Genomic DNA, 17,036 nt, shown 5'->3' with positions numbered 1-17,036 from the left:
GTGCAATTTTCACTATTTTCTTTTACCACAATTTGTTTTTCCCATACTTCCTCCTGATACTAGTCCTCTTAAACCATAAACGTGGCCCTTGGAGATTTAACTTCCATCTTTACCAAAGTTAATCTTTTCCTATTTATGAGGAGCAAAATATACAAATGAAGAACTACTTCAAATGAGAAGTGGGAAAGAGTATTTTCAAAAGTTAAATTTGCCCTTATTGGTAGATGTGATTTTTTTTCCACACAAAAGTTAGAAATAAGCAAGTGTGAAAATGAAAAGATGAAGTCTACTTGAAGTCTGACCAGTGTGAATGTCTAAGACTATGCTGCATGCTGGGTCATCACAAACTATGTAACAATTGGACACTTCAGATAGCCCCAATCTGGATATGTGGTTTCATTTACACCTCATTATAGTTGCTATTTCATACCTACACCAGTTATTCAATGGCCACCTTGGATGTGGACGATACCTGATAAAGCAAACTTCTCCCCATTCCCCAGGGCTTAGAAATGCCCTTCCATTTCTTAGAAAAACGCCACAATTGTATATGTATTACTAACATCATCATTACACCTTATTCATAAAAATATATAAGATCTGGAGGATCTGTTCATAGCTTGATTGAACAGTAATAGTATTTTAAAGAAACAAAAAAACAACCCTAATCCAAACCTAGATTTCAAATCATCAGTTGTGATTTGGAGTATATGTTTTTAGATCGTGGTTATACTCTACTGTCTCTTCTAACGGGTGCTTCCTAATTTGCTAATGACATTACTGTAGCTTTATTAACAGATGACATAAATCTCATTGGGAGACTCACACTGAGATTTTTCTTATTTATTTGCTTATTTCATGAGTTTGATCACATGGTACTTTTTGTATTTTTAAATAATGAGGTGTCTGTTGCTGTAGTTTGAACAAACGATCTCCTGGTTGTTCCTAACCACATGGAGTGATTCTGCATCAGTGAACGTGTACTTTTTTAATTTCCTTTTCCTTATTAATAATTGGTTTGTTCTGTTGCCTGTTCACATACTCTTACAGATGCAACTAATTCATGAAATTTCCAACTTAAAGAATTTAGTTAAACATGCAGAAGTATATAATCAAGATCTTGAGGTGAGCATTCTTCTAAGTAAATTTGAGTTCTATAAATTTAAACTCATGTAAGTTCATTTTTAATCCTTTTGAATTCCAGTCAAATAGTAAATTGTGTCTTATTCTTTGATTATTTTAGAATGAACTGAGTTCAAAAATAGAGCTGCTTAGAGAAAAAGAAGATCAGATTAAGAATCTGCAGAAATGCTTAGACTCTCAGAAGTCAGAAGATATAAAAATGGACTTGTCATATTCATCGGTAAAAAATCACCTTATTCTGTGGTTATTGTTAATATAGTAATACATCACACTCATTACCATAGCCTGTGCTTAGATTTGGCTCACTATGTACTGCCATAGGTTGAGTCAATTTCCATGTATTTTCTTAATTTGTCAGTACCCTGTGATAAAAAGACGAAGTATCATTGCCATTTTACAGATAATGAAACATACATAGAGTTGAGCATATCATTTGTAAGTTAACTGTAAGGAAGTTAAGGACCAGCTTCCATTAAAAATCAGTGATTTGGACAGGCCTGGTGGCTCACTCTTCTAATCTCCACTACTGAGGAAGTGGAGTTGAGGAGGATGAGGATTCAAGCCATCCAGGGCCAAAAATTTGATGAATCCCATCTCAACAAGTAATCCAAGCCAGGCGTGGTGGTGTACACTTGTCATCTAACTAAGCAAGAGAGCATAATAAGATCACTGTCTGAATCCCTATCTGAAAAAAATAATCAACGTGAAAAAGAGGCTGGGGGCATGACTGAGGTGATAGAAGACCTGCTTAACAAGAATAAGGCTGTGAGTTCAAACCCCAATACTTCCAATAGAACAGTGATGAAAAAAAAAAAAAAATTGAAGCCAGGCACAAGTGGTTCATGCCTGTCATATTAGCTACTTGGGAGACTAAGACAGGAGGAGCATGAATTAAGGCCAACCTGGACAAGATCTCTTCAACAAATAGTTAAGCAAGCTAGTGAGTAGGCAGCCGTCATCATAGTTATGGGAAAAGCTGAGCATGAGGCGATAGTAGTAAGACTTGACTAAGTATGCCCTGAGTTTAAACTCTCGTACCACAAGTTATGTTGTAAAACAAACTTTAGAACTTTGGCCGGAGGAGAAGGGGGTGATGGAAATAGGGGAAACAAAGGAGGAGGTAACAATGCTTGATAAAAAATGTACTCATATCTTGCCCATGTAATTGTAACTCCTCTGTATGGTATTTTCATAATAATAAAAAATTATTTTAAAAAAACTCTTGTACCATTTAAAAAAGAATTTTTTTCATTTGTGGGGTTTTTTCCAGTTGTTTTATAGAAACACTAGTGGAATTATATAGTCAAGATCTTAAGATGAGTACTTAATGTTAGACTTGCTAAGTCAATATAAAATTAATACCATAAGCATCTGGACATGATTTCATTTCATGAAAAAATTTCATTATTTTCATTTAAGTCTCATGAAGGTAATTCTCATCATCAAGTGCCTGTTTTATTAGTTTATGGAGTTTATGAAACCTGTTCTTAACCGGTAACAGATTTCTTAAGATACTTGTGTGTTGCCTTTTTTTTTTTTTTTTTTTTTTTTGTACTAGTACTGGGACTTAACAGCAGGCCTCTGTTGTTCTCACTCAGCTTTTTCAGTCACTGCTGGTGCTCTACCGCTTGAGCCATGCCTCCACTTTCCAGCTTCTTGCTGATTAATTGGAGATAAGAATCTGGAGATTGGAGATTTGTCTGTTTGCGCTGGCTCTGAACCTCATTTCTCAGATCTCAGTTTCCTGAGTGGCTATTAACACAAGGAATGAGCTACTAGCTAGTATATTGCTTTTATAATGTACAAAAGTAAGGCTAGAATCTATTTTTTTAATGTTTTAATTATGAAAAACTTGATTTGTTGGTTCCATAACATATTTTCCCCTTTTTGATGAGTTAGGAACCACATTTGTGCACAGGTTGTCTAACGTACTTCCAAATCTACTAGAACTGGAGCTCACTGAGTCCCTGTGTTATTGCCTAGGAAAGCACTGAGGACCTAAAGCAAATGAGACAAACTCTCTGTGATGCTGAAACTGTAGCTCTGGATGCCAAGAGAGAGGCATCCTTTCTTAGGAGTGAGAATCTGGAGCTGAAAGAGAAAATGGTAAGTAATTTTGGAGAATTTCATTACAAAACAGTTACCATAATAATTACTTTTTCTTTTCTTTTCCTTTTCATAATTTTCCAATGTTTCTCCAATAGAAAGAACTTGAAAATGCCTATAAGCAAATGGAAGATGATATTCATCTTTACCAATGCCAATTGGAGGCAAAAAAGAAAATTCAAGTTGATATGGATAAAGAATTACAATCTGCTTTTAATGAAATAACAAAATTAACCTCCCTTATGGATGGCAAAGTTCCAAGAGGTATTTTATCATTTCAGACTGCAAACTGACTTCCTCTAGAAACTGACCTAAATAATTTGACCACTGTATCACAAAGATTTAAAATCTGATCTTTTTAGTAGCTTAATATTCAATTTTAATATCACTTTTGGTGTTAATAGTTACAGAGTTCCATAGCTTCAAATCATCGGGGTTTAACATTTATTTTTAAATATTCTGGACCTGATTTTGAGAAAGGTGGTTCAGTTAAATTATATTTATCAATGTTAGCCCCCTTATTTATCAAACTTCCTAGATTTGTTCAGTAATTCGGAACTGGAAAGAAAGATTGCAGATCTTCAGAAAGAACTAAAGAAAGAAGCTGAAGAAAATGAAATTTTACAGAAAGAAGTTAATTTGCTCTCAGAATTGAAATCTTTGCCTTCAGAAATAGAAATGCTGAGGAAAGAGGTGAGAAGATTTTTAAACATGTGCGCTACTTTTGAAATAAAGTGCTTGTATTAATGCCTTAAATATTTTGATATAGCTGTTTTTGAAGTAGCAGGTAAGAGAGACTAAATATTTGGTTGAACTTGTTACCAATAGAAATGAATGCAATTCATCTTCTGATTTGTGCCTAATGTTACTACATAGAATAACATGTTTTCGCTGTGCATGCGCACATGTGTTGGTAATGGGGCTTAACCTTAGGGTTTCTCGCTCACATCTGCCTTTTTTGCTCTTGGCTTTTTTGCACTTGAGCCAGGCCTTTATTTCTAGCTTTTTGCTGGTTAATTGGAAATAAGAGTCTCAGGATTTTCTGCCCATGGAGGCTTTGAACCTAGATATTCAGATTTCAGCTTCCTAAGTAGCTAGAATTACAGGGATGAATCACTAGCACCAGCCAAACAGCATTCTTAAAACATAATTAATGTGGCAACTATTTCCATAATCTTGAAATGTGTTCAGATAGTTGTATGGCCTACCATTTAGTATTTACTTTTTTTTTTTTAACAAAGTAGAAGGGCAACAACAGTGATCGGCTTTTCAAGCCTGTGTCAATCTTCCAGACGACTGAGTCTATCCATCTATATCCCACTAGCTTTTCCTTTCTCTCTACGTGACTACAAGAAAAGTTGAAAGAATTTGAGTAGTAACTAACCTTCTTACCAAAGAACTCCAGAAGCAGTATTTTGTTTAGTTGTAACCCTTTAAAAAGTCTTTTCTCAGCTTTCAGGCAAAGACCAAGTACAAAAGTAGATCTTATTATTTTAGCAAATTACTGAACTAATCGTTGAGCCTCCAGAGCTGCCTTTTTAGCCGTTGGCTGTAACCTCCAGGCTATGTGGCCTCTTGCTTTTTACTACATTAGTTCAGTTTCCTAATCTTTCTCTTCCTTTATGGCTCACAATGATTAAACTGTCCACCAACCAGATATGGTTTATATAAATAGTAATTTTAAACAAGTATTAGAGTAACTTCACTAATACTTGTTTAAAATTATTATTAAGTCTTTGGGAATCTACGCTGTATTCAAAAATGTTAGTTTAAAAAAAAGGCAAGGTAATAATTTAAATTCTGAGAAAACCATAAAGTGCCTGCCTATGATTTTATTATTTTATTTATATTACTCACAAAAGAGTGATTTATCCTATCTCCATCCACTCCTTTCAAGACCCAAAGATTAGAAAAGAAAGCATAGAAGATGACATTTCACAGCTAAATTAAAGAACTGTGACAGTAAGGAGAGTCATGGGATTGGATGTAGCCCAGTGGTAGAGTACATACTTGGTGTGAACAAGGCCAAGAGCTTTACCCCACACTGCAGATAACTAAACAGATAGAGCTAATGTTGTGTGGATTTCCCAGGGACATGAAACAAGTGTCTGAATTGGACAGCTTCTGACAAATCCAGCTTGACTAGTAGATGAGCTAATGAGGGTAAAGGCATGTTGGATGACTATGGAGCATTGTGGGTATGCTGATTTATATAGCTCTAAATCCACTATTCTAGTAGAATTGGTGCAGACCAGGGCATAGAACATCACCTAGTGTTAAAGACTGCAGGCTCAGCTAACATAAAGCTCACTGGGAAAAGTATGTTTTTATGTGTACTCTGACATTTCCCTTGTCGAGGATTCTTTTAGTGTCTGCAAACACTGTCCGATGGTGGGAAGGCTTTTTTCCTGCAGTGGGCCAGGGCACATGGTTTCAATGTATTGAAGAGTTGAATGGTAGAGTAATGGGACAGGATACCCTACGATAATGACCTTTCTTCAGTCAGATCTACCTAATTTAGATGACTTTTTCTTTCCTGAAAATTTCCTCATGGTATCATATTGTTTACATTCCTAAATCTTAATTCTTTCTTTCCATAGATAAATGAGAAATCTGAAGAGCTGTATATAATAACTTCAGAAAAGGACAAGTTATTTTCTGAAGTGGCTCTTAAGGAGAGTACAATTCAAGATTTACTTGAAGAAATTGAGAAAACTAAAGATGGCCTAGCAACTTCTGGTCAAGAATTTCAAGACTTTAAAGCCCTTCATGTGGACTTGGAGCAAAAATATAAAATGGTCCTTGAGGAGAATAAAAGAATGAATGAGGAAGTGGGAACTCTGTCTAAGGAAGCAGAAAGCCTTGGTTTAAGTTTGGATGCTTTGAAGACTGAGGTTAGCGCAAAATACTGCAGAATCATCTTTAGCTTTCTTTAGTTTGCTGTAGAGTACTCTACTTTGTTGTTGTTTGGTGGTGGTGGTTTTGTTGTTCCTGTTCCATTATTGAGCTTGAATTTAGGGCCTTCTGCTCTTGCTTAGCTTTTTCACTCAAGGATGATGCTCTACCACTTGAGCCACACCTTCTCTTACAGGTTTTTGTAAGTTAATTGCAGATAAGATTCTCCTGGATTTGTCTGCCTGGGCTGACTTTAAACCTCAATCTTTATAGATCTCAGCCTGTCAAGTAGCTAGGATAACAGCTGTGAGCCAACAGTGTTTAACTTTTACTGTGTGATTTATATGTTTTACTTTGAAGCTTTCTCAGAAGAACCAAGAGCTTCAGCAGAAAACAGCTGAGGATCAAGCAATGTTAAGTGACCTAGAACACCTGAAGGAACAAGTAAAAAGTAGAGATTTGAGGCTACAAAATGTAGAAAGAGAGAATGCACTGATCACTGAGCAGCTTCAGCAAACCTTGGAAGAAGTGAGAACCTTAACTAAAGAAAAAGCAGAGCTAAAGCACATCCAGGAGAGCCTTCAAACAGAACGAGATCAGCTCAGAAGTGACATCCAGGACACTATAAACATGGTATGGCTATAACTGATTAAACTTTGAAGAGTCATTACAGGAACCACCATTTATCAGTTATGATCAAGTAGAAACACTAAAACTATGTGTTCACATTGTAACCGAAGCTGTTCTGTTTCTCTGGCAAAGAATATAGATACTCAAGAACAACTGCGAAATACCCTAGAGTCTTTGAAACAGCACCAGGAAACAGTTAACATACTGAAAATGAAAATTTCTGAAGAGACTTTCAGAAATGTACAGATAGAGAACGGAGGAGAAACTACAAGTGAATTTCAGCAAAAGGTAAGGAAGGAAAGGGTATTTCTTCTAAATTTTTCTGTATAATAGTGTATCAGTTAAAAGTCCAATACTGAAATTAAAAAATACTTTCTAAACCTTTGTGACAAAGGTTAACAAAATTAAAAGATTGTTTACTATTAATTATAGCTTTGATAATTATTTTATGTCAGACGTTCTATACTAAAGTTGATTAGAGCTCACAATTCAGTCCATTTCAAAGGACACTGCTCCTAAATTTTTTTTTTTTTTTTTTTTTTTTGTCAGTCATAGGGCTTGAACTCTGGGCTTGGGCACTGTCCCTGCGCTCTTGAGCTTAAGGCAAGTGCTCTACCACTTGAGCCACAGCACCACATCTGGTTTTCTGGTGGTTAATTGGAGATAAGAGTCTCACGGACTTTTCTGCCTGGGCTGGCTTTGAACCGTGATCCTCAGATCTCAGCCTCCTCAGTAGCTAGGATTACAGGCATGAGCCACCAGCGCCCGGAGCTCCTAAATTTTATACAGATGTTATTTAACAGAATTTTCTACTTTCTCCAAATATCTTTAAAATAAATGGATACATGTGTACTGAATATTTATTTTTTTGGTGAAAGAGGAGTACTAGGGTGTGAACTTGGGCTGATGCCTGCTAGGCAGGTACCTTACCACTGAACCACACTTCTAGCCCTTTTTTTTTTTTTGCCAGTTCTAGGGCTTGAACTCAGGACCTGGGCACTATCCCTGAGCTTCTTTTGCTCAAGGATAACACTCTAGCACTTGAACTACCACTTCTGGCTTTTTCTGTTTATATGGCACTGAGGAATTGAACCCAGGACTTCATGCATGCTAGACAAGCACTCTACCATTAAGCCACATTCCCAGCCCTCTAGCCCATTTTTGTGCTGGTTATTTTTAAGATAGGGTCTCACTTCTTGCCTGAGTGCATACATATGGACTGTGACATTCCAACATTTGGGATGATAGGTACACTGCCATGTTCACCTTCTTCCTTGAGATGGCGAGTACTATACCACTGAACTGCATTCCCATAACTTCTAATTCCCAAAAGATTATTATTCCCCCATTTTTGTTTTTATGTATATTATTTTTCTGATTGGCATGTGATTGCTTGTATTTATGAGGTATAGTGCAACACTTCCATGCAGTGTAGAATGATCAGATTAGTATAACTGACCTGTCAAATCACTTTGGACAAACACATTCGTCCTCCATGTTGGAACATTCTAAGTCCTCTCTACTAGCTATCTGGAAACAGTCACTCTCATACTACTGGCAATGCTGGTATTCCAAGGGGCCCCTCTCTCTAGTCATCTGAGAAGCTGAGGGCTGTATTGGTATGTCTATGCTGAATGCATTTTGAAGTGCTCATTAAACTGTAAGCTTGGTCCCACATGAAGGACATTTTGTCTTGGTAATTAGACCTGTTAGATTATGTTAACTAATTAGAAGGCTGAATTCCAATTTGAACTGGTGTCATTACAGAACACTGTTTCTGTCTAGGCTGTACTCATGTATACTATTGCTTTAGAATCTGAATTCTCACATGCGTGAGACCAATCCCAAACATGCTCACCATGACCATGCCTATTGTAAACAGTAAGAAGGTGGCTAAATAAAGTATCATTTATTTATAGTAGAGAATAAGCATCGACTAGCAATTACAATTTGAAGAGACTGTTAACAGCATGGAGGATTAGGCTATGTTTTAAAAGTTTTTTAACAAAGCCAACTACTGGTGGCTCCCACCTGTAATCCTAGCTACTCAGGAAGCTGAGCTCTCTGCAGAAAGAGTCCATGAGACTCTTATCTCCAATTAACCAACAAAACAGACAGATTAGAAGTATGGTTCAAGTGGTAGAGCACCAGCCATAAGTAGAATAAGCCAAGCAAAAGCACAATGGTCTTGAGTTTAAGCTCTGGTAACAGCTCACAAAAACAGGTAAATGTTTAAAGTTTTGAAGTCATAGGTTATAGTGAAGATTAAATGTGTTAAGATAGAATAGTAACTGATACATAATATTATTGGCTATTTTTTGTTACTGTTAGAGTAGTTATCATTAACTGCTTAAAGTCTGGTCCTCCCCTATCGGGGATGGTCATCCTCTTCCACCAAGCGCGCAGCTTCGGGAGGGATGCACATGGAGCGGTGAGGGAGGAAGGGGACACCCATCTACCAGCCAGATCAGTCGAATCAACCCTGACCATCAATGGGGTGACAGAGGTCACAGCCAGATCACCCTCACATCCGAATCAGTACATTTCTTTTTGGATAATGACCCCTCTTCCCTTGCTCTGTTGTATTCTATTTTAGATGGCCTGCATAGATAAAGAGGCGAACTTGGGGTCCCAAAGCCTCCAAACACTGGTTGCAGATATTAAGGATGAGGAGGCAATTGAGCAACAACAGAGTAAGATACATTCCTTAATCCAAGAGAATAATGAACTCCAAAAAATGCTGGAAAGTATTACAGCAGAAAAGGAACAACTGAAGACGGACCTAAAAGAAAATATTGAAATGGTAGGAGTTAGCACCGTATATTTGGCAATGCCTTTTAGTTTTTAAGTTTTGTCAACTTCATTGAGCTCTACTCAGTGAGCAATGAATTCATCTCATGGAAGTACAAGTTTGACACATGTATGTGTCCTACCGAGGTGTGTGCATAACCTGATGAGAATTTACTAGTCTGAGCTACAGATTAGTTTTTCCATTTTCCATTTCCTTTAGTAAATTAAGAGAATTCTGATGGTTCCGTGTCCTCTTTCACCAACGCTTTATATTTATTGGGGCTTTTAATTTTAATGAAGATGTACCTTATTTTAATTTGCTTTTCCCTAATGACAGGAGGTTGGGACATTTCTTAATACATTTGTTTACTATTCTGTGTCTTCTAATCATGTATTTTCTTGGTGATATGACACAGATTTTCAGTGTGCAGGCCTTTTATGTACTTTCCTAAATTTGCGTGCTTCTATTTTAACTCTCTTAAGTTTTTAATTTTGTTTTTAGTTGTTGGTATTTCTGAGTATTTGCACACCTGGTTAGTTCTTACATATATATTGAGAGATAATATAATCTATATATGCTGAAATTAATGATTTGAAAACATCCCTATAGATCACTGTTTCTTAAATATTTCTGTAGGAATTTGCTCTTATTTCTTGATTTGTGGGCTAAGATAAATGCCTTTTTTTTAATAAAACATAAGCCAATATTTATTTTAATCTCAGCCTTCCCCCCCCCCTTTAATTTTAGACCATTGAAAACCAGGAAGAATTAAGAATGCTTGGAGATGAACTAAAAAAGCAACAAGAGATAGTTGCACAAGAAAAGTACCAAGTCATAAAGAAAGATGAAGAGCTAGCTAGGGCCCATGAGAGATTGAGAGACATTGAAGAAACGGTAAAGGAAAAGGTAAATTTTCAAAATTACCTCTCTGGCCATCTTTTCCTAGCTATTTCTTTTTTTCTGGTAATTTTAATTATTGTAGACCTAATTCCAGAAATAGCATATATTTCCAAAATAAACAGATTTCAGGCTGTTGGTTTTTTGGGCATTTGGAATTTTAGACAGTTTGAATTTATACTGAGAACTTAACATTCCTTATGAGGATTATATTATTCTAGCCTCTAGGTGAGAGGAGGCCTTATGTCTTCTACACTAATCATGTAATGTATCATCCATGATACATTTATTAAGCCCTATTACAAACCAGGCGCTGTCCTGAGTACTTGTCAAAAAAACAAAGGCTATGCCTGTGTGCAGACATATTGATGACTTGAGGCTTTCAGTTAAATGAATCATTCCTTTGTGGAAGTAAGGTGCTCTAGTAGTAGGTGTATAAGACCTAAGATTCCTGCAATAACCATAATCCCAAAGTGATTCTAGCATGTAACCACAAAGCCTTTTTGTTTCCTCTGAGAGCTACATACTTGCATTCTAGATAATACATCATGGTTTCTGTTGTGCCACCTCTGTTTTAACTGTGATTCTTTTCACTATCTTAATTAAATTTACTAAAACCTAAAAAAACAACAACCTGTGACAGTTTATGCTTCTGAGTTTCTTTGCATTAAAAGTGAAAAACAAATACTTTTTAAGTTTTTAAGATGGTGTGAAATTACCACTATTTGGTAGCCATAGATTGTATTTGATTCATCTATTGCCTTTATTTTTACTTTGATCTTCCTTCATCAACCTATATAAATTTTCTAAGTAAAAATAAACTTTCTAAGTAAACATGTAGATATTCTAAGTAAAGTATAAATTTTCTAAGTAAGCAAAGGGAAAATTACTGCAAACTAAATTGCTTTCAGCAAGAGAAATAGTTTCTTGTCAGTCTATGTCCAGAATTGGCCATGCTCCCCTGAAGACTTATCCATGAATCTTTCTGTCTCTTCTGCCTTCTCATGTTTCCCAGTTAAATTGTCTCGCAACAGCTTGGCTTTTACTGCACCATTCTGGTTTCTGCTTCCATCCACAAGCCACCTTCTTCCCTGGGTCTCTTTGGGTCCTTTCTGTGTCTTCTATCACCTCGTTTATATGATGCCCACTTCCAGTGGGATCTGCCCTTCGTCCTTGCTTAATTACCACTGCAAAGGTCCTATTTCCAATTAAGTTCACATTTTAAGTTCCAAAGGGACCCACATATTTGGTGGGACATTAGAAAGTGTCCCATTATGCCTAGTTTATTGTGTGTGTGTGTGTGTGTGTGTGTGTGTGTGTGTGTGTGTGTGTGTGTGTGTGTGTGTGTGTGTGTGTGTGTTTATATTTATTTATTTATTTATTTACATAGTGTGTGGGTATATACTAAGTTTTTTACCTACATACATTAGCTGTACAGGGGGAATTTCATTGTGACTTTTACGTACAGACATACAATGTACCCCAATCAAAGTCACCTCCTCTGTCACTTTCTCTTGTCTCTCCTCCTGTCTCCTTAAAATTATTTCAAGGACTTTCACTGTTCTGTTTTCATATATGCAAATGAAGTACTTTGACCATCTTCACTTCATTTACCCTCTCCAGTTCCCCTTCTGCCGATCACTGCTTCCCCCAACCCAACAGAGCCTGCTTTACTTTCATCTCATTGTTTTCTTAGTGCACATTAATTGCATCACAGTACTTCTTACTTGTATATATTATATTTTAATCAGATTAACCCTCTCTATTACTCTCTTTTCCTATCCCATATTGCTCAACAACACTCATTGTGATTTCTTTTTTTTTTTTAATTTAATTTAATTTTATTTGTGAACATACTGTACAGAGGGGTTACAAGTACATGGGCAGGATAATGCGTACATTTCTTACCAAGCATTGCAGCCTCCTCCTTTGTTTACCCTTCACATCCCTTCCCAGCCTGCCCCCTCCCCCCCAATCCCAATCCTTCTCCTTCCCCCCCTTCCCCTCCCCCCCCCCCCCACCGACGTTGTAAAGCTCGTTTTGGACATGACAACTTGTACTTCTCATTGTTGCAACAGGTCCACCTGTATCATTGTGATTTCTTATGCCATCTTTATACATGAATGAGTTGTAAATGCTGCTTGTCTGTTTATATTGGGGTTATAGGCAATATTGTATTCATGTTTTCACATAAATAATTGGGAAGATCTGGTCAAAATGATAATTATAAAATTTGTACATTTTAAGAGCCAGCAACTCCAAGAAAATCAGAAACAACTTCTCACCACAAAAGAAGAGATGAGTGAGATGCAGAAAAGGATGGATGAAATGGACAAGCTAAAGAATGAATTAAAGAATCAAGAATTAACTTTGGAACATATGGAAAGAGAGAAGCTAGAGTTGGCTCAGAAACTACATGAAAATTATGAGGAAATTAAATCTATAACCAAAGAAAGAAATGAACTGAAGGAATTACAGGGAACATTTGAAATTGAAAGAGACCAGCTTAAAGAATATATAAGAGAAATCGAAGCTACAGTAAGTTGTACCCCATTTCTTTCTCTGATAAACTTTCCTTTAAGGACAGTCAAGTAGAGAGAGAAAGGCAATGGCAGAATAATGTTGTGATAATAGTCTTTAAATTTCACTTACCAATTAAGGGCCTACAAACAAAAGAAGAATTAAACATTGCTCGCATGCATCTAAAAGAGCACCAAAACACAATTGATGCACTACAAAAAAGCCTTTCTGAGAAAGAAGCTCAAATAGTGAAGGCTCAGGAAGACTTGGAAAAGTCAGATACTGATTTACAAGAAAAGGTATGTCTTTTCATCTTCCTTCCCTTGTTACTTCTTCCTTCCTTTCTCTTTTGATAAGCAATAAGTAGTGACTGAGTTAAACTCTATTCTTTTGGTACATGTTGACAATCTGGGTTATAGAAATATAATCTGAATGGTTAGAGAGAGTCTGAAACTTTTAGCTATTTACAGGAAAATGAGAAAGCTGATGAGTATGCAATCAAAGTAACATCAAGTAACAGTAAACACTATAGAGGAAATGGAAGATTGGGACAATCAGACCAGCCCATGTTAAAAACCTGTGTGCCACATTAAGAGTATAGGAATAAGCGGCTCTCCAGTGGCTCATGCCTGTAATCCTAGTTACTCAGGAGGCTGAGATCTGAGTATCGAGGCTCAAAGTTCAAAGCCAGCCCTGGCAGCAAAGTTTATGAGACTCTTATCTCCAGTAAACCACCAGAAAACTGGAAGTGGTACTGTAACTCAAGTGGTAGAGTATTAGCCTTGAGCTAAAGAGCTGAGATGCAGTGTGCAGGCCCAGAGTTCAAGCCCCACAACTGACAAAAAAAAAGTGTAGGAATAAATAAGACACTGTTATTTTTCATCAGTGTAGATCTACTTTTTAAATCCCTCAATTCCCATGTAGTTTAAAAGAGATATGATATGCAAAATTACATGATCAAAAGAAAGAAAAATCAGTGTCCACACATGGGAAAATTGAGAGTAGCTTTGGATCTATCTGAGCAGTACATTTACTAGGAAGTAGTTCAGCTGTAGTTTTTCTTGTAGCATTTGAAAACTAGACAAAAAACAAGGCACTTACAACTGATTGAGATAACAGTTTGTTGGTAGCATGCAAGAATTGATTCACCTTGGATCTAAGATGAAAGAAAGTTAAGTAGTAGTTAAGTCGTAAAGTTATGATTAGAGACAGTGGAGTTCAGAAGAAAGGAGTAAGTGGTGTTGTCTAAAGTAAGTCCTAAAGATTCAAAGTCACTTTCATTGCTGTGAAAAGTGTCCTGACCTTTTCTTCTTTAAAAAGATGATAATGATTTCTAGATTCTAACATTGGTACTTTATGTCTATTACAAGGTGTCAGTGCTTCATGAAGAACAAGAGCTTCTTCCTAATATAAAAGAAGACAGTGAGACTCAGAAAACAATTAATAAACTCGAGCTATTGGAAGAATACTCCCAAACCACAAATTCAGCACCAACAGAGAGCAATGAAATGGAAGTGCTCGGGCTGACTAAGAAGCTTCAAGAAAATCAGGAAGAGATACAGTCTCTAACCAAGGAAAGAGATGACCTTAAAAAGATAAAAGAAGCACTTCAAGTTGAGTATGACCGGCTGAAAGAAGACATCAGAGAAACCTTGGCTAATGTGAGTTCCATGTGTTCCTCCCATTTTATCAAAATCAAGTGTTCAGATTAGATTTTTTGGGGGTGCTAGTTTTCTTTAAATGCCTTTTAATCATGAACTGATTAGGAAGAGAATTTGGAAATAAATTAAATGATCGCTGGCAAAAGCTAACAAACTATTGAAACTGGGAGAGCAGTGTTTCAAAGAAGATCACTATAAAGTGATTTAAAAGCACCAATGCCAAATTATTGAATAGGTAAAGCCAAAAGCGGATGCTTTTATTTAGTTCTTCAAATCTGTTCCTCTATGACAAGCATGGTGGTATGTATTATAATCTCAGTTCATGGGGGTTGAAATGGGAGAGTGATGGGTTTAAGGCCAGCCTGAGCTACATGGTAAGCCCCTGTCCTAATTTTAAAAAGGAAAACTGTTCATACTACTGTCTTTCTCATCGATTCCATCAGAAACCTGGAAATCATGCCTACTGATTGTATTCTCCCTATTAACTGTACTTTTTTTTTTTTTTTTTTGCCAATCCTGGGGCTTGAACTCAGGCCCCAACTTTCTTTGGTTCACCAGTTGAGCCACAGCGCCACTTCCAGCTTTTTCTGTTTATGTGATAATCGAACCCAGGATTCCATGCATACTAGGCAAGCACTCTACCACCAAGCCACATTCCCAGCCCCGTACATTTATTATCCCACTGCTACTCTTGAAACAAAGACTAGACTACATGTGGTCTGGGAGAGTCTGGACTCCACGCCTTGCTGTTCTCCAGCCTAGCTCACTCTGCTATTCCTTGTACTCCAACAACACTCACCTATGCTTTTCAACTCTAGGCTTTCAGGAGCTCTGGATGGGCTCTTGACAATACAATACTTCCACAGTCTTTGTGTAATGAATGCTGTCATCCTGTATACCTCAGCCAAAACTGTCTTATCTTCTAGGAAGTCCCTCCTACTCACTCATAATATTCAGGTGTGACATTGAGGTTCAGTGTCTTTATTGGGTAAGATTAGGAATAATGTCTACCTTTACCACTCACGTGTAAGTCTCAAGAAGGTAAAATCATGTAAATAGTACTATTTGATCTCTGATCTCTTAAGAGGATCATTGATAACGATGATCTTTCAATTTAAAAAAAAGTGTTAAGGGCTGGGAAGGTGGCTCAGTGGTAGAGTGCCTGCCTCACGTGCACGAGGCCCTGGGTTCGATTCCTCAGTACCACAGAAACAGAAAAAGCCAGAAGTGGCACTGTGGCTCAAGTGGTAGAGCTCTAGCCTTGAGCTGAAGAGCCAAGGGACAAAGTTCAAGTCCCACAACCGACAAAAAAAAAAGTGTTAAATGTCTAAATAATGGAAAAATGGATAGTAGAAAGATTACTCTGTAAAGGTGTCATTGAGTCCTGTCTCAGTTTTCTAAAAAAAAAAAAAAAAGAACTTATTTCCCCCTAAACTATCTCTAGATGTCATCTGTATTATTTATGTTTCTCTTAAGATCCAAGAGGCTCAAGACCAAAGAGAAGAGTCCTTGAATATGGAAGAAAAAGATAATACCAAAACGATGAGTGAGATGGAGCAGTTAAAGGCACAGTTCCAAGCCAAAGCTTCTGCGTTGCTCACAGTAGAAATGGAAAAGCTCAAATTGTCTGAGAGACTTGAAGAAAGTCACAAGAAATTATTGTCACTAGCGAAGGAGAGGGATGACCTACAGCAATTACAGGAAGTTCTTCGATCAGAATGCAGCCAACTTACAGAAGACATACACAAAATCACAGCAAAAGTAGGTTTCATCTTTTCACTGTGTATTTTCTAAAAACATTTTATATGCAGATTTTCATAAAACTAAATCTTTATGGGAAGGCATCAATTACACTATTATAATTGTAATTGCTTCTATAATTTTTTTTAATTTCCTCTGATACTAAAGCACCTGGAAACAGAGGAAGAACTCAAAGTTACCCGTGGTTGCCTGAAAGAACAAGAGGAAATTGTTGATACACTGAAAGTGAACCTCGCAGACAAGGAAACTGAAATATCAAGCATTCAAAAGGAACTAGAGACAGCCCATGGCAAGTTAGAGGAAAAGGTAAATCAGGGACCAGGAAAAGGGGGAGAACACTTGAGGGAGGGAGATAACTGGGTAGCTACTGTTTACATTCTGAAGTAGTTTGGAAAGTAACCATTTCTTATTTTTCTTTAAATATGTGTATGGGCACCAGTGGCACACACCTGTAATCCTAGCAACTCAGGAGCTGAGATCTGAGGATCAAAGCCAGCCAGGGCATGAAAATCCATGAGACTCCTATCTAATTAATCTCTAAAAAGCTGGAGAGGGAGCTATGGCTTAACTGGTAGAGTGTTAGCCTCAAATAAAAGAGTTCAGGGACAGCACCCAGGCCTTAAGTTCAAGCC

General features: G+C 37.0%; 1 protein-coding gene across 3 annotated transcripts in view; it reads left to right on the top strand.

Annotated features, from left to right (window-relative positions):
* Cenpe (centromere protein E) overlaps positions 1–17,036 on the top strand; it is a 59,537-nt gene that overhangs the window by 19,218 nt on the left and 23,283 nt on the right. For all 3 annotated transcript variants that reach the window (XM_070022379.1, XM_070022378.1, XM_070022377.1), the window contains exons 17-31: positions 1,051–1,125; positions 1,244–1,363; positions 3,127–3,249; positions 3,348–3,513; positions 3,788–3,942; positions 5,850–6,143; positions 6,505–6,777; positions 6,907–7,062; positions 9,371–9,577; positions 10,313–10,471; positions 12,710–13,000; positions 13,123–13,281; positions 14,353–14,643; positions 16,120–16,404; positions 16,552–16,710. In XM_070022379.1, coding sequence (XP_069878480.1) covers positions 1,051–1,125; positions 1,244–1,363; positions 3,127–3,249; positions 3,348–3,513; positions 3,788–3,942; positions 5,850–6,143; positions 6,505–6,777; positions 6,907–7,062; positions 9,371–9,577; positions 10,313–10,471; positions 12,710–13,000; positions 13,123–13,281; positions 14,353–14,643; positions 16,120–16,404; positions 16,552–16,710 — 2,913 coding nt within the window. The remainder of the gene's footprint in view (positions 1–1,050; positions 1,126–1,243; positions 1,364–3,126; positions 3,250–3,347; positions 3,514–3,787; positions 3,943–5,849; positions 6,144–6,504; positions 6,778–6,906; positions 7,063–9,370; positions 9,578–10,312; positions 10,472–12,709; positions 13,001–13,122; positions 13,282–14,352; positions 14,644–16,119; positions 16,405–16,551; positions 16,711–17,036) is intronic.

This window comes from Dipodomys merriami, unplaced genomic scaffold (assembly GCF_024711535.1).
Source record: "Dipodomys merriami isolate MVZ:Mamm:240054 unplaced genomic scaffold, mDipMer1.0.p SCAF_15, whole genome shotgun sequence".
Lineage (NCBI taxonomy): Eukaryota > Metazoa > Chordata > Mammalia > Rodentia > Heteromyidae > Dipodomys > Dipodomys merriami.
The sequence above is the reverse complement of the archived record's forward strand: the minus strand, read 5'-3'. Positions and strand labels throughout refer to the sequence as shown.